An 18,694-nucleotide genomic window follows, 5' to 3' on the forward strand; every position below is an offset into this window, starting at 1 on the left:
TGGACACATGAAATTACTTTGTGTCTAAAAAGAAGTAAATATACACAGATAAATTCCAAAAATGTTTGCTGGAATACTTTTGTGCACCAAAACATGTGCTTTGCTTGAAGCATTGACATTTGTTTTCTTAGATGATAATGAAGTGCTCAGTCACATAATTATCTTTATGATGTCAAGAAGAACCGTTGACAAGCAAAACTTATAGGAACGTTAATTCCTGAAACTGTTGCAGATTTATCTAAAATGGATTATGGTTCGAATGAACAGTCTTGACTTATCTGAAGAGAAACATATTCCTAGCGATGAGAATAGTTAGCTTTCATGAGATTATTGCGAATATTTTTCAGAGCCAATATTTGCAGAAAAGGATTGTTCTTCTGAGTTAGAATCAGAAGAAACTTCACCGATAAAAACTGATGATCAATATATAAAAAGCAGTGAAAGAAAAGGGAAAAAGGGCCCGACGCCTAAAAAAAAGGGGGAAATTTCAAAAACATAAAAATCAAATATTTCTCTAATTTCCTCCAAGTCACCTCCACTGATCAATTTTGCTGCATGTAAATAAGTATCTACCTCAGGAAAAAGATTAAAATTGCGTGAAATTAAACTATGCGGAAATAAATCTACTAGCATTTTTCTGATTACCAAAAAAAAACTGTTAACGGCTAATATACAGGTGACCTGATAACATAAGTATTTCGAAATACTGTAAAAGATAGTAATGTTCGGTATCTTGCCTTATTTAGATATTTTTTACACCAAACACATGCATGGTTGATTATAGTACTTGGTAGTTATTACATGCGAAAAAATTTTCCTCTTTTTTGTACAAATTTGCTCTTTCCCAATGCCAATTGTGTAAAGCATGTATTTGACTTGGTCGAACATAAAATTAAAAAAAAAAAAGCTATCTGAGACTTATGTGCAGACTATATTACGATTAAATTGTTAAATCGAATTCTGACATATTAAAACAAATATTTTCTATGGTTATAAATCCCGAAAGGAGGGAATTTCCAATCTTTTCAGTATGGCGGTCAAAGTGACCGCTGCTAGTCTTTCTGGGTATACGCAAAATGCCGTCTTTCTAGTGTTAAGTTAAAAATTGCCATTGCAGATATCATAGTGTAGGAGCGAGAGTGTCGCCATGTTTTTTACTTGGTTCCTTAAGGTTCAAAAATTAAATTCTTTTACAGTTGCACCTGTTTATAACAATTAGAATGGTGCAATAAAAATTTCTTTTTAACCTTCTTTTTGATGCAAAATATTTTTGAATAATCAAAGAAAAAGTGAAAAATAGGGTTGATTAGTTGTTAACTTGCGTTTTCACTTTCAAAATCACAAATGACAAGAGAGCAGCAAAGAAGTATTAGTGCCAGAACTTAAAATTTATTGATAACTTAATAGTACAAATAAGAAAAGAAACTTTCATCTGTTTTGGGTTAGATGATTGTGCAGTAGTACCTTCGATTAGCAGACAGTCACAGGACTGAAGTTTCGTTTTTTATTAGGGAGAATTGCTTTAAAAATCTTGTCTTTTGAGAATATATCAAATAACTTAAATACTACAATATTAATAACAAGAGTACAGTTTAACTTTGATTTAACAATACCGGATTTAACAATTCCCTCAATTTAATGATACATTTCACTGGTGCGGATGTGACTGTATTAAGTGTCTAGGCTCCTTGATTTAACGATGACTTTTTCCAGTACCTTGACAATCGTTAAATTGAGGTTATACTGTACTACTATTATTATGCTTCAGTAGGACTCGACTGATGCATCAGCGCCGATGGTTCAACAATTTAGCCATCGGCATCGGCGGCCGATGCTAACTTGCAGCAAACATCTGCCCATCGGCCTTAAAAACATCGAAAAGCCGATGGAATTGGCCGATGTTTTTGAAAAAAAAAAAGACCTTTGCTGTTTTATTTTTTAATGCAGAGTAAAGGGAGTTATTGTTTTCATATAAAATTGTTTATTTAAACTTCGGTATGAATTTCTATTTTAGCCACCCCTGAAAGAGTTTTTAATACTGCATTCAGGTACCAAACAAGTTAATTATTGCATTGTTTCTTGCGTCTGGATGTACGTATGTATCTCTCATAAGTCATAACTCAAAAATGGTAAGCTGAAGAAGGTCCGAATTTCGCATGTGGGGTGTGCGTACGTTCCAGTTATGCACTTCCCTTTTTGTTTTCGATTGGGTGTTCTAAAAACCTTATTTACTCTTTTTTTTTTTTTTTTTTTTGTGGCTATTAATTACTTATTTCAGTACAAAACTAATATAGCGTCTCAGACTGACGATCATTTGGTGATACACTCTATAACAAAAAAATCGAAGCACCAAGAAGGAGTGATCCGATTAAGATGAAAATTGGTGGATAGGAAGACAATGCATAGAATAGTAAATGATTAAATTCTTAGAACAATTGAATAATTTATGTCAGAGTTACAGTAACGAGTTCAATGAGGTATTGACCCGCCTCTAGCCTATGCATACAAGCTTAAGCACAACGTTGGAAACACCGATAAAGCTCCCGGAGGTTGTCCTGCGGTATTTCCGGTCAAATTCGCTCCAGTTGTCGTACGAGGTTTTCAACATTCCTTGCCAGATGCATCTAGTCATCCCAACATATCCCAGAGATGCTCAATGGGAGAGAGATCTGACGATCTGGCAGGCCACCGAAGAATTTGACAAGCTTTCAGACAGTTCATAGCAACACATGCCATATGTTATCTGGCATTGTCCTGCTGAAAACCAGCCGAGGGTACTGCAAAAGGAACGGCAACAAAACAGTTCTTAGGATGTTGTCGACGTACCACTGTGCAGTAAGTGTACCTCTAATAACGACCAAAGGGGTCCGGTTATCAAAGGAAATGGCACCCCAGACCATAATGCCTTTTTGAGGGCCAATGTGGCGTGCAAAAGTGAAACCAGGATCCCTCCTCTGCCCTGGGTGTCTCCAAACACGTCTTTGATGATCGTCATGAGACAGTTGGAATTGGGATTCGTCGCTAAAGACTAGACATCACCAGTCGGCACCATTCCAATCTGATCGAGCCATGCACCACTTTGATCTGGCTCGGCAGTGTGTAGGCGTCATTGGCAGGTGGCATAATTGTCAGCGGGAGAGTAGATTTTGTTGTCGCAACCGTCTGTAAATGGTCATGATGGACACTGGTGTTTGGGTTGAACGTCTGATGGTTCATACAGATGAAGAAAGCAATGTGATAGCTGATCGGACAATCACTCTGTCATCACGATTTTGTTGTGACCCCAGGTCGACCGCTAACATCCTGACGCTGAACTCTGACATTTTCCACTCATCCTTGCCAGCATCTTCGAATCGCCGCATCACTTCGACTCAAATGACGAGAGATTCTCTGATTTGACCAACCGGCCTCTTTCAATCCAATGATATGACCTTGTTTAAACTCTGGCAGTTTGCTTGTAATGAGCACGAACCATGCAGCGAGGCATTTTTATGTTGTTGAAAGGTAATCTGAATCGCAATCAATCCGAAAGTTTTAACAACTGTTGAAGAACTGCTCTTTATGTACATCTGCTGGATGCGCCAGAGATCAAACTGTTCATTTTGTTATAGAGTGTATATTGCCGAATTGGAGACCGTGGAAACAAATATGAGAAGGCGAAACCGGTTTTGTGTCATTTTGTTAGATTCCTGTTGAACCGACGATAATTTTTAGAACACTTGCGTGCCCCTCCCCTTCCCCTCCCTGTATTTCTGAATTTAAACTCGAGTTGCACTTCCGAGTTGTTTAAAATTAACACCATTCATAAAATTAGGTATTTTGTTTTTCGAACTTACTCTATTGTTTAGGAGTAATTTAGAGCATCAATGTAAGAAATTGATTAAATACGTTTTGAATGATGACATAATTCGGAAATCAAAGAAACTTTTGAATTTTTTCTTCGGAAGTGCTGAAGTCGACTCAGAAACTCTTCCAAGGCGTTGGTGGTAGCAGTTCTGTACTGAACAAATGAGGCCGAAGTTGGAAACGAAGTTTAATGTTGTGAGTTACTCCAAAATCAGCGGGTGACCCCCGCCCCTCCCCCGTCGTTTCAAGAAATTTCTTAAATAGTATTTATTTTGCTCGAGAAATGTCATTTTGCGTATTTCTCATTCTTGTTTCATCTTTATTTCGTAATGCGCCATCTTTTTTGCATCATTTATAGCGATCAATTATTTTCTATTGTAAGTAACTATTTTCATGTATTTTTATAAAAGCAATGAACGAGTTATTTTTGTTTTCATCATATTTTTAATAATATGTTATAGAAAAGTTTCAAGGATTTTCTATTAAGCAATTTCTTAAATTTCAGCAAATTATTGTTAAATTGAAAAATTTAATATCAACATGTTTGTAGTGCCTAATAAAAGATTTTAAACAATCAAATTGTTCAATATTATGTGTGCGAACATAAGATCAAGTAGTATATGTATTTAGTTATTATTAACTTGGAGTAAATATCAAGTTTGTTTATTGTAGCTGCGTTTTAAGAACCTCACTCTTTTCATGGCTATTTCTTTTTTCAGTAAAAATTATATCACTGTTATAGCTTTTATGAAAAATGCAAATGTTTCTATTCATAAATTTTAAATAAGTACAAAAGTATTCCTATTATGATTTAATATTGTAATTTATCTCTTACCTTTATCGTTTAATTTCATGACTAAAAAATTTCTACGTGCAATCTTTCCATTTTAATTGCGTAATTTGTTGACTGTTTCCTATTTTTATTCTCAAATTTTTTTTTGAATGATTAAACAACATAATTTAAAGTTTCTTTTAACTATGTATAGTGTACCTAATTCATACATTATTGCAATATTGCTGAAATCTTAGTTATATGTTCAATTTAAAAAAAAAAAAAAACAAATCAGTTGGTTATTAAACAGTGTCTTTGTTTTTCTTCCTTTTTTCCTTTTTTTTTTTGGGCTGTTGTTCTTTCTCTACCATTATACAACAGTCAAAAAAAAAGAAGCATAACTACATCCTATATAGATTGTATGTAGTACGATCCAAAATTTCAGGGACAAGCTGTATAAAACTTTACCCAGAATAGTTCACATTACCGAAGCACATCCACCTTCAAAGGGTCACCTTGAGGAACTATGTACTTCTGCCAGTGTTCATATAGCTTTTGGAAACACTCCTGGAAGTCTTTTTCGCAACCTACTTATGATGCAGCTTTATGTTCTCCTGACGGAAGAAAACGGCGTGCATGCAAATGTTTTTTTTTTCTGGGAACAGGTAAGAGTCACACGGAGCTAAATCCGCCGAAACATTATGTTATTTGTTTGTCGTATCAGAGCATTGATCAATCAAACCGTGCATCCTCAACATGAAAGTCGCCTTCTTCCCCACGATGAAGTTAAAGCAGCAGCGCAAGAGGCCTTACAGGAGGTTGCGAAAAATGGCTGCCAGGAGTGCTTCTAAAAGCTATACGAACATTGGCAGAAGTGCATAGTCTTTCAAGGTGATTATTTTGTAGATAGATGTGCTTCGGTAATGTGAACTATTCAGGGTAAGGCTTTATACTGCTTGTCCTCGAACTTTTAGATCATACTACGTACGTATGAGTTGAACTTGTTCATTATAAAAGTTGTAGGTGATCTCTCTGCGAGAGTTACTCACGTACATTGAAAATGTTTCATTCTATTATCAGTAATGTTCTTTTAAAGCAAAGCAGCAAATATTGCTTAAAAGTAAGAAATTATGCCAATAAAAATTTAATCAAAATATATTTTCTTTGTATTAAGCATCAGAACAATGATCCAAACACAAAACCATTTACTCTTCCAAAGAACAGCCAATCATTTTTTTGGAGCTGCACCATTCATTTTAAGGATTCAGTCCTTTAGATCTGCTGATTTATGAACAACCCATCCCTAATCCAAACCAGCAAATTGCTCAATTGTACTTCTAGGAATAGAACTTGTTGCATTTAACTACGATCCACATTTTCCTAATTTATTCCGTCCTTTAAAACTTCTGAAAATTTTCCAACTTGAGATAATTTGTGTAGGCATTGTGTTGTGAGTAAGCTTTCCTTTTTTCCAGAACATCAATCAGTCCTTTTAACGTTAATTCTTTCTGATGACATTTCAACTTTTGCACTTCTGAATCCACTCAGTTATAAAAGGACCACTTTTACCAAGCAACTGCAGTGGTAAAAAAACACTTGAGCAAATTCCCAGTAGGAAACAATTATAAATGGATAAAGGTGGGCAGAGTTGACAGTCCAAACAGGAGGATAACAAATAGGACTTGTAATTTTGTACATGGTTAGCTTATAGAAAATGTTGTCAAAGCATTCTAAATTAAATGTTTTTTGTTCAGATAACTGTTCATTACTCGAAGTATCCGCTATTTAGGGTGAATTATATCGAACAACCTATATTGAGGGTCTGGGACTCGCAACAATGTCTGCTTTTTGGGAATTGTCAGTTAATCGAAGTTTCCTTTATTAGTAACCTGGATGATGTATTAGTATCTGATGCTGTTATTCTCATACAAGTACATATAATAGCCAATTCACTGATCGAGTAACACTTTGTGAAGTCACTAACAATGAAACTTGTGCTATAGCATGAAAATTTGATAATATTTTTTGGTTATGCTTGACATGCAGGGAAACGCTTTATTTTGACAAGGCTGAACTAGATCCGGTAAATTAGCTATTTTACTGGTAAGACAACTTTAGAATAGAGAAACAAACGAGCTGATGTGTGCATCACATGACTTCCTTTTACTCCAATCATAATGTCATTTTCCCATTATTAGCAATTTTAATGTGATTCAATAGTTTACTCTCTAAATATCACCACCAGTGGCCAAATTGAAACAAGATTTTTAAAAAAAAGCCAAATTTGTCGCCAAGTTGACGACGAAAAGACTGGCGATATATCGCCAAGCGTCTGCTAAATTATAACGCCACTTGAGTATACATTGAAATTAACAATGATTTCCCCCAAAAAAGGGGCAAAATACCTCTTTAGAAACACACGAATGCAACCAAAAGGGGAGGTGCACAACTAGACCCCACTAGGAGTCTACGTACCGAATTTCAACTTTCAAAGACATACCGAATTTGAATTATGCGACATACATACGCACATACATACATACGGACGTCATGAGAAAAGTCGTTGTAATTAACTCGGGGAATGTCAAAATGGATACTTCGGGTTTTTATACGTTCTTAGGCACTTATCCGCCTGTGGTCTGGTTGAAGAAAAAACTCAACACTAATTCAGGGGTGAGCAAAATGGAAATTAAGACCGAATTTTGAGTGAAAATTTTTTTGCGAATACAATACTTCCTTTTTTGTAAAAGGAAGTAAAAAGTGATTAACAATGAACACTACCTGCTGGAATTTGGGCTCATCCTCAGGTGTTAAGGTTAAAATTGCAATTATCAAAATATCTCCAAATAGGCAATTGCTTTGTTCAAATGCAGAAGCTATCTTCACCCATCATACCTTGATGGGCGATTTTCTAGTATAAAATAATCAAGAACATATATTACTCCAAACCTAGAAAAAAAAAATGAATAATCCAGCAATCCATAGGGCTCCAAAATCTTTTTCAGATGCATCAATGTATCTTATCTAAAGTTGAAATGTACTGTTTCCGTTTACATACACTTTATTAATGTTTATGCTTTCAGTTTTTGGAAATTGGAACGGTGACCACTATTGAAGTCAATCACAAGCAAATTGAAACTGCTCGTAAAGGTCAAGAAGTTTGTATTAAAGTAGAACCATCTGGTGGCGAGGCTCCAAAAATGTATGGACGTCACTTTGACCATAATGACTTGCTTGTTAGTAAGGTAAGATATGTTTTGTGTCAAACATTTTCATGGGGTTTTTTTTTTCTTGAAAATATACATGCATGATTAATCAGTAAAGTCTGATTTGTGCTAATATGTAAATTTCAGAGGATTTATGTTCTATATTAAGTGTCATTTTAAAATAAACTGAATTAGGATGTAGATAGAGTCCATTGGGAGAAATCGAAACACACTATTACCACACTTGTGATTTTTTAAACTGGGCTGCATTAGTGAGGGAAGCCTGGACATTGTAGTACTTACTAATTATTCAGTTAATCAATTTCATCAAAAACAAAACTACAGACTAATGCAAATAAACGTCATGAATTATTGTCAAGAGTGAGAAGGTTTTATGAAATGAGCAGAAAAGTTGGATGACTCCATCATTGGTGATCGAAGATTTTTTTATTTATTTACTTTTTTTTGGGGGGGGGGGGGGTGAATTTATCAATAGAGTAATGTTAGTACTCATAGGGCACTTGAAAACTTTGAATTACCAAAACTTCAGCTGATGTGCATAATGGGCTTCCTAGCATTGAAAAAATAACAAATGCATATAATATGATTAAAAAAACTAATAAAATGTTTTAAATATTCTTAGTGTCCTACAACATTTATAGCTTATTGTTTCTTCTTTTTATTAATTTCACTAATTAAAATATTCACTTTAGTTTTATACTAGTAGTACCAGAAAAGCAGATGTTTCTAATTTTTATTGTGAATAAATAATATGAAGCACTATTTCGAATGTTAAAAGCATGTTCTGCAGTAGGTTGATATGTATAATTACTAACTGATATGATCAAATATTAAATCACAGAATAATTTTTACTAGAAACAAGCTACTATTTATATTAAATCTTAATATTATAGACATTTAAATTTTCTTAATTTAAAGTTTTTTTGAAGTTAATTTCAATTTGTAACAGTAATGTACCTGCTTTCTCCTTTGCTTAACTTACCATTTACAGGGTTGCCACGCACCGGGAAAACAGGGAAAACCTGGAATTGTCAGGGAAAATGAAAATGATCAGGGAAATGTCAGGGAAAATGAAAAATTGTAATTTTCTGGAAATGTCAGGGGAATTTCTTTTATTTTCCGATCGTTCTTAGCGCGGCCTGTGACGTCATAAAAAAAAAAAAAAATCAGCCTTGTTTTTCCCGCCACCATTCGTCGTTTTGTCATTCCCCTCTTTCTTCTTCCCCCTGCAGTTCTTTTTATCAACTCTCTGCCATTCGTGCGCACCAGCCATAGCAGTCGGTGGTAGACATGCGCAGAAGGTATTTTTTTCCTTCCTAGTTTGAGCGGGCTCTGTTTAAATGCTGCTTGTTTACGTCAGCAATTCTGAAGTTGTTATACGCAGCACATTGTTTTGTCTGCAAGTGCAACTGAAGTTCTTAATCAGCTGCAATAATCTTTTCATATTTTATATTATTTCTTTAAATTAATGAAATCGTATTCTTCTAAACAATTTTGTTCTGTAAATTTAGTTCATTAGACAATTTTAAATTTAGAAAGTTTCTTTTTTACGGAAATATCGCTAATCTTTTATTATTTTGGTAGTGATCCCTAAAGACTCTCAATGCGCTGCTTTCTTTCAAAATTAAAGTAATCCAATTTAAAAAAAAAAGTCTGCACATCAGAGAAGTTTGTGATCATTGCTCAAAATTTAACTTTATGACAGGGTGCCTACAGGGGGGATTATGGCTTACTTTATTTTTATTAATTATTTTTTATTTTACTTTATTATTTTATTCTGTGTGTGTATTTCATTGCTGAGCGAGCGCAGAACTTTTCTTTTAAAGCAATAATAATTAAAAGTAAATAAATAGGTAAATAAAAACATATTTAAAAAAATAAATAAATAAAAAAGTGCTAAGGCGTTCAGAAATATTGGGGGGGGGGGAGCACCCTTGCTTTATGAGCAACAAACAGGAAAAATTTGTGAAGCTAAAAGATGCAAGGTTTTTTTCTTACTGGTCAAAGTCTAAAAGTGCTGTGAATTTAATTTATTGGAGGGGTGGAAAGCAATAATTGAAAAAGTTTAGGTTTTCATAAGTTTTTAGTTTAGATTATTTTAGCAATTAACTTTCTTTTTGTGATACAGATGTCACAATTGTTTATTTAGCAGTTCTTTCACTTGATGTAAGGCAGTGGCTCCTCGCTATTGAAAAGAAGATATGCTACATTTACATTAATTCTTAATTCTTTATTAGAGTGATTTGCTTCACTTGTGTTAGTACATTAGGATGGTTCAAAAATACACTTAAGAAAAAAGGTTTCTCCTAGAAAACAGGACACCACTCAGTGTTTTTAGACTTGTGGATAGTAATTTACTGGAAGAATTTTACCTTCCTATTTCAACAGAAAGAAGGTGCTCAACCCCTTCCTCCAAACTCCAAAAGTATCGAGAGGGGGGTTTAAAAAATACATTAAACTGAAAAAACAATGTTACATACTTTAATATACACGAGTTATATGCATATACATTGCAATAAAATAATTACTTACATTTAAAAAAAAATAAAAAAAAAAAAAAAAAACAGCTGGGGAAATTAAATGTTTCTAAATTTGTGACTTTTTCTATGCTAGGGCTGATGTTAAATTAAGGGGTCATTGAGCAACCTCTTAAAATTTGAGTAAGAAGCTAAAACTTTTACAGCATAATACTATTAGTAAGTCTAAAAAAATAAGGGGTGTCTTGGACTCGACCTAAGAGAAAAAAATTTTTGAACCACCCTTAGTACATATTTTTGATTATTTCAGCTTGAGTAAATTAAATTTGGTAACCATTGTTTGTAAAGTTTGAAAATGAGGTAGGTTTTATTGAAATTTGAGATGTATATATTAATGTTGCAAAATGAAGGTGGAGATCGATAACCTGGAATTTTTCTCAAAACCACCTGGAAAACCTGGAAATGTCAGGGAATTTCATTCTTGAACTTCGGTGGCAACCCTGCATTTAGTGTTTATATTTAATAAAACATTTAATGTGTTTAGTTTTATAACTTTTCACTTGTAACATAATTAAATTGAAAATAAGCCTTTCCTTTGAAGTAACAAATGAAGTTCTTTATATCTTTAACTTTCATTTCAATGTCTTATATGAATGTTCATTTTGCATATGACTTAAATTATTTAGAGAATAAATATTTAGAACTTTGACCAAAAGTGGATATGCCAGAAAGGGGCATTCTCTCTCTACATGTTTTGGTTTATAAAAAATCATCTTTTAAAAACTTTTTAAATCATTTTCTGGATGTTTTATAATTCTGAATTATAACTAATCTTGATCAATGACTACAAAATAAGTTAACTTTTGTTGACAGATTAATATATATATTTTTAAAACTGAAATTTTATACCTATAACTATTAAATAAGAGTTAACTCTAAAAGAAATTTCCTGAGGGTGCTCATCACTTGCACATCCATCCCAATAGATATTAAAAATGACACTATTTTTTCATACGTTTCAAAGCTAGAAATATTTAAAGAAAGCAATGTTTTAATAGCTTCATTTTAAACCAAGTAAAGCTGTCCACGTAATTATTAGCTAAATATAATTTAATGTAACTTATTTATTTCTTAGCAACTTTCAAGTTAAATAAAACATACTGTTAATTATTGGTCAGTTTTTGGTTCCAAGGGTACAAACAAACTTTTTAATTAAATATAATTTCATGCTATGTTCTGACAATACTTTATGTAATTATAGTTGTAAAATAAATATTCACAACAAATATTAGCAATTGAATCACACCTCGTGATTCAGCCAGGCAGAAGCTTCTGCTAGACTGAAGTTTCATTCCATATCTATTTCAAACAATTGTACAGGCTTCATCATGGTGTAAAAATGACTTTTTGCAAAATTTAGTCATCTTACATTTTCCGCTCCAGCAGGTCTAAAAACAGGAAGCAATTTGACTTCAACTTGTTTTGTTTGTGATGAAGATGGTTACAAAAAAAAAAAAAAAAATGTTATATATTCAGAGAACCAACTCTTTCAATTTTGGTCTGACACTTTCATTTTTCAATCTATTGTTTATTTCTCCTAATTTTTTAACAAATCTCTGACTTTTTTAAAAACTATACTTGATGTTTTTATAGTGATTTTTCTTCCCCCCCCCCTTTTTAAACTTATTGCTTTGCACTCATTTGACGTTTTACTATGCAAGAATGAAATCCCCCTTCCTCCCCAGGTGCTGCTTTAAATAAAATGATGCAAGATTTGCCTTCAATTTCCACCATGAAATTGGCAACACATTTGGTAGATTGAGGGGAATGAATCATTTTTAAAACCTTGCCACTTTAATTTTCATTACTAATTACTTTTTAGTCTTCCCAGTTCTAGAATAAGAAGCCATATTATACTAGAGTTATTAAATATTACTCATGCATTGGAAAGCAGTTTTTAATGGATTAACGTTTTTGCTAAAAAAATTTCTCATAGTAATATTTTTTGAGATGCAAAATTTTGATATATTTTAAAGAATGAAACAACTCCCAAGTTTTTAAAGATTTCTGCCACTTAAAATGAATGCTCTTAATTTCTGTTTGAAACATGCCAACATTGAACATGTGCTTCACCAAAAATTGCTTGCCATATTTAAAGTTTCAATCTGTCAGCATCCTAAAATTTTTGCACTGGATGATACTATTACTGGGCATTGGGCTGTTGTTTATTACTTCTAGAAAATAATATAGCCCTTCTAGAGAATAATAAAGGGAACAAATCACTATTTTTTTTTCTGTGTTTATCATTTTTCTCTAGCTTTTGTGAATACTAATAAATATGATGGCATGCTTCTAAAATACAGCTTAAATTCTTTATCTCTCAAAGCATTACTATTAATAAGAAAAAATTGTTTTAAGTTGCTATTGCCATCTCAAAATAATTTTGAGTGTAATTTGAAATCCTGTACCTGTCTCAAGGATATAGGTACCAGTTTTTCGAAATTGCTATTAACAAGATGAATTGGAACTAAGTATTCTACTCTGATGAATTTACATAGCTTTATTGGAATAAGTACCTGCTTAATACTATTAACTCAGTAATGCTCGTTTTCACAAAAAAAGCAATCTATGCACCACTCTTGAAATCTATTGCCTGCATATGCTCAAAAATAAAATTAAAAAAAAAAAGTTCATTTTGAAAATCTTTTCTTGAATGTAAGTCTGACAAAAAGCAATGTAATCTTGTGAATTTAAAAATTTTACTAGTCCTGCATTCAAAATTTTGCTTGTAAAGTTATTTAAATAATGATAATTCATACAATTTGGGAAATGATATTATGAATTTTCTAGTCTTAAACATGTAAATGTAATTTTGTGTTTTGTTTTTGTGAAGGTATCAAATTTTATATTTACTAAGATTATTTCTTATTAGCGACATTTGTGTATGTTTCCAACTTTAATAGCATTTCAAAATGACCAGTGTTGTTCTACATGTGGTTGAATGTAAGAATTAATTTCCTAAATATATTTTTTAATTTAGATTACGAGGCAATCTATTGACATCTGCAAAGAACATTTTAGAGATGACCTGTTAAAAAGTGACTGGCAGTTGATGGTGGAATTAAAGAAACTCTTCCAGATTTTGTGATCAATATATTACTTAGTTATTTTTAAAAAAAAGTTATTTGTATTACCTGATTGAGGACTTATCTGAAAAGTTTGTTACATGCGAGAATGTATTTTGGTTTTATATAATTTTAATAAAATGGTTGACTTATATCTGTATGAAATCTATTTTGTTGATCAAAAAACTCTCAAATAATGATGCTCTGAAATTTAATTTCTCTTATTTTTTTGCAATAATTAATAATTTAAAATGTATTGCTGTATTATAAACTAGCTTATGAAATGCATCAAAATAAATTGAATATTTTGAATTAAATTTATTTATTTGTATTTATGAAACTTTGTTGACATTTTTGTCAAACACTATTTTATAATAAATTTTCTATAAAAAATATTTTTTGAATATTTTATTGTCAAAATAATTAAATAAACCAAACAAAAGAATGCAACATCAGTGAAACCAAATTATCATGGAATCATAAAGTACTTTTTAAAGTCTCAACTGTGTATCTTAAATGCTTCGCAATCTTGCTTAACATAATCAGAGGACAAAGGATCTGTGATTTTATTTTATGAGTGCTAAAGTCATACTTAAAGAAATAAAATGAATTTAACATTTCACAGAAAACAATATGATGTGTAATATTTTTTTGATTAACAATAAGCATTACATGTAATCTTGAAATATTCTATTCATATGACTCTGTTGGATGAAAATACAACTCGAGGTTAACCCCGTTAACCATTAGTCATCTTGAAGTGCTGTAGAAAGTAAAATAAGAAATAACGTTAAAAAGCAGAAATTGCAGATTATTGCAGAACACTTGTTTTGACGTTACAAGGAACCCCTTTTCATAGCTGCCAACTTGTAAGATTTAGCCTTACATTTTACGATTTTTGGAGGTATTGTAAGTTTGTAAGATCTTGTGGCATAATTGTAAGATAATTAGGTTTTAGATCTCTGGGTATTGCTTTTTTAATGAGTTTCCTCTTATGTTGCTTCAGAAGAATAGAGAAACTGCAGATGAAGAGCCCAAGATAAGCTCTAAAGTGAATATTGCTCTGTACAAATAGATGATTTGCCCGATGTTGTGTACCTCTCCTTAAAAAAGGAGAGGATGGATAAAAAATAGGCTGCTTTGAAGAAATTAGTTGATGTCAATGGTTTATTGAAGTATGAAAGTCTCTCCTTTTCTATGCTTTCCATTCTAGTCATACCTCACAGCAATGCAGAGTGCAAAAGAATATTCAGTAGTGTCAGAAAGGTGAGGACAGAGCTCTGCATTTCTTTGTCTGATAATAACCTGGATCACATTTTAATCATTAAGAACTTACAAAAAAAAAAAAAAAAAATTATAATTCAAGATGCCAAAAATTTTAATTATGTTTTTTGAAATCACGAGCTTGTGTGTGTATGTATGCGCATGTGTGTTTGTGCAGGCGCATGTGGGTGCGTGCATGTGTGTGTAAGCATGTTGTGTACGCAGTGCTGTGTGTGTACTTGTGTGTGTGGGCGTTCGTGTGTATGTATGCATGTGTGTGCATGTTGTGTATGCTGTGCTGTGTGTGTGTAGGTGTGTGAGTTTGTATGTGCGTGTGTATAGGATATGGATGCAACCTGGAGACGGTTTTCGCTACAGGAACAGCATCGTGAGGAGCCGGTCGACTGTGATGCTGGCAGAGAATGCTGGTGGGAAAATAAAATGATAGCACATCAAAACAGTCAAATAAGAACAATAAGCACTCGTGATTGCTCAAAAAAAACTATTGTTTTGAATAAGTTACTGAAATAAAATTTTTGAATGTTACTAAGTCAACAACTTAAGAAAGCTTAAGTTACAGTTAAAGTAGTTTCAGCAAAAGCAGCCGACTGCATTAATTTACGAAAGGAAAAGTAAGATAATACAGCAAGTTATTAGTTTCTTCCAAAAGAATATTTTTGAAGATTAATATGAAATGATGCATCTTACAAAAAAATATTAGACAATATTTTAAAAGTGTGCACTTGTATTCTTAAATTTTTGAATACACAGGCCTGCCTTTTTCAAACTGCTTGTTGTAATCCTATGTTTCTCTTTTGTAAATCCAGTTTTTTTTTTTTTTTTGTGCTGCTTAGTTACAAGTAAAGATTTGAAAATATAATGCTTTTAGTTTTAACGATTTGTTGTGTGTGGGTAAAAAAGTATACTGATATACCCATGGCATACATTGTAAGATTTTTAATGTTGATATGTTGGCAGCTATGCCTTTTCAATGCAAAAGAAATGAACTCATGGATGAAAAGACATCTGATAGAAGGTTTTTGGCTTTGACAAAATTCTTTTAGCTTTTGTTGGATGTCTTTTCATCCGTAAGCTCATTTCTTTTGCATTGAAAGGGGTGTTCTTTGTAATGCCAAAACACGTGTTTGCAGTAATCTGCAATTTGTGTTTTGAGACGTTATTTCTTTTTTTACTTTTTATGCACAAAGTTATTTGTTTAACCATAGAAAGTATTTGAGTATAGGGATTTTTGGGAGGGAAGAAATTCTCAATTTTCTCAATGTTACTCCGAATTTTACTGAACGTTAAAGTACGAGCATATACACATTTTCATATCTAATGAGAAAAATGACAATAGGAATCATTTCAAATTAAAAAAAATAAATGTTGGAATACTGTCTCCAAAGTTTTTGAATCGCAAGACAAATTTTGCTGGCCTTATTTTTACATGGGCAAAGCAAGAATTTTCCTGGATCCCAAAACTCATTTCTAACCAATATTTGAACTTCTAACAAATGTAGAACTTTTGCTTATTTAGATAAGGTTATGAACTTTGGATCTCTACCATGCTTTCATTAAATAAAGAATAAATACCTTTGTGCTGAAAAATTAAAATGTCAGTAATCCAACGTTATTAAGCACAAAACTTGCAAATGATTGCAGACACGTGTTTCGGTGTTACAAGGAACACCTTTTTCAATGCAAAGAAGTGTGAGCTTTTGGATGAAAAGTCATCCGAGAAAAGCAACACGGTGGAACAGGAGGTAGTATAAATATCAAAAAATAGAAATTAAACAAAACAAAAAAGATAAAATGACACATGGAGACAAAATTTATTATATAATTCCATCAGGAAAAAACCGTTAAGTAATAAATTTTAAAAGAAAACCCATAAACAATGCAAAAAGTCCAAAAATGAAACCACTCTGAATAAATTAGCAATAAATTTACCAGCGGGAAAAACTATGTATGGAAGCAATGTATCAAATGGAGAAATGCAGAAAAAACAGAGTGAAGGATAAACATATTGGAATTAGTTAATCACAAAACGAAATAAGAAAGCAAAAAATGAAAAAATAAAAGTAAGAAATGTACGACGTTTACATAAAAATAATAGAAAATCTAAACCAATTTTAACAAAGGAGTCCACACAGAGGAAAAATAGGGAATTGCAGTAAGATCGTTAACTAAATTAGAACGGTTCCTCAGGATGTGAAAAGATTCCCAAAAATCAAGATCCAACGAATTGGGGCATTTTTGGATAATTTGATAAGAGTTAAAATCAAAAGAGTGATTCGATTCCCAACAGTGTTGAGCAATACTGGATTTATTCAGCTGTTGTTTTCTCACATAGCTTTGATGTTCTTTTAACCGAAATTTCAAAGAACGGCGGGTCTGTCCGATGTATCCGATTCCGCAATTGCAAACAATTTTATAGATCCCACAGCAATTAAGAGGGTGAATAGAATCTTTAAGAGAAGAGAAAGAAAGTTTATTAATAGGAGAAAATACCACTTGGAATTGGAATCGCTTCAGAATCTTAGCAACCTGAAAACTGATACCAGGGAAGAAAGGCAGAACAACTAAATTCTTAGTGTTAAAAGTTCTATTAAGAACAACATTTTGAGATTTTTTGCAAAGTTTTTTATAAATGGAATCAACTAAGGTGGAGAAAGCTTTTAAATTTAGTGCCTTATCATCCAATCAAAAAGATTGCGTTAGGCATCTTATTGCTTCTAATGTGGACTTTAATTCTAGAATTTCCAATCCCGTCTTTACTAATACTGTTCGGCGTACTGTAAAGAATTTAACTTCTAATTCAGATATTGTTGTTACTAAAGCTGACAAGGGTGGTCAAATTGTTGTTCTTGACAAATCATCTTATGTTGACAAAACTAATGATTTGATTTCTTCTGGTCCATACTTAGAGATTTCTAAAGATCCTAGTGAAAATGAGTTAAAGACTATTTCTTCGGCTGTCAAGTCTGTTCAGTCTATTCCAATAAATGTTAAACGCTCTGTTATTCCTTCTATTGCTAATTGCGCTAGATTTTATGCTTTACCCAAGGTACATAAAGCTGGCATTCCTTTCAGACCGATTGTTTCCAACATTGGTACGGCTTCTTATAAACTTGCAAAATATTTAGTCTCTGTGTTTTCTCCTCTTATGAGTAATAATGTATTCACTGTAAAAAACTCTATCGAGTTTGTCAAAAAAATTCAGAATTGCGTTCCAAATAATTCTTTTATGGTTTCTTTTGATGTGAACTCATTATTTACGAACGTTCCGGTCGAGGGTTCATTGTTATGCCTTCAGAGTAGACTGTCTGAATTTCATTTTACCTCTAAGGAAATTGACGATTTAGTTTTCCTTACTCATACTTGTCTAAGGCAAAGTTCCTTTGTTTTTAATGGTAAATTTTATACTATGTTGGATGGTTTGGCAATGGGAAACCCACTTAGCCCCATCCTTAGTGATATTTACATGCATTACTTTGAGGTCAAGTTGTTTCAGAAACTACAGTTTCAATTCTATGTTCGCTATGTTGATGACTGTTTTGTTCTTATGAACCACGGTCAACTAAGCATTGATGATGCTTTATCCATTTTAAATTCCATTGATCCTCATATTCAATTCTCTTGTGAAAAAGAACAGAATAATTGCCTTCCATTTCTGGATGTTCTCGTTTCTCGAACTGAGTCCGGTTTTGAAACTACGGTTTATCGTAAACCTTTTGCTGTTTCCTTACCCCCACATAGATTATCGTCTCACCCTCCTAATCAAAAATATTCAGCTTTCAACACATATGTTTATCGTGCAATGAATATTTGTTCTTCACCTGAGCTTCTTAATGCGGAACTTAACTATATAAGAGCTGTGGCTGTTGATAGAGACTATCCGCCCACCTTAGTTGATTCCATTTATAAAAAACTTTGCAAAAAATCTCAAAATGTTGTTCTTAATAGAACTTTTAACACTAAGA

General features: G+C 32.6%; 1 protein-coding gene across 1 annotated transcript in view; it reads left to right on the forward strand.

Moving 5' to 3' along the window:
• The window catches only part of LOC129219699 (eukaryotic translation initiation factor 5B-like), a 75,484-nt gene extending 61,730 nt beyond the window's left edge, over window positions 1-13,754 (forward strand). Inside the window, exons 20-21 of the mRNA XM_054853981.1 lie at window positions 7,702-7,863; window positions 13,364-13,754. Of these exons, the coding sequence (XP_054709956.1) occupies window positions 7,702-7,863; window positions 13,364-13,471 (270 nt within the window). The 3' untranslated portion in view covers window positions 13,472-13,754. The remainder of the gene's footprint in view (window positions 1-7,701; window positions 7,864-13,363) is intronic.
• Window positions 13,755-18,694: the final 4,940 nt, after the last annotated feature.

This window comes from Uloborus diversus, chromosome 4 (genome assembly GCF_026930045.1).
Source record: "Uloborus diversus isolate 005 chromosome 4, Udiv.v.3.1, whole genome shotgun sequence".
In the NCBI taxonomy this organism is placed as follows: domain Eukaryota; kingdom Metazoa; phylum Arthropoda; class Arachnida; order Araneae; family Uloboridae; genus Uloborus; species Uloborus diversus.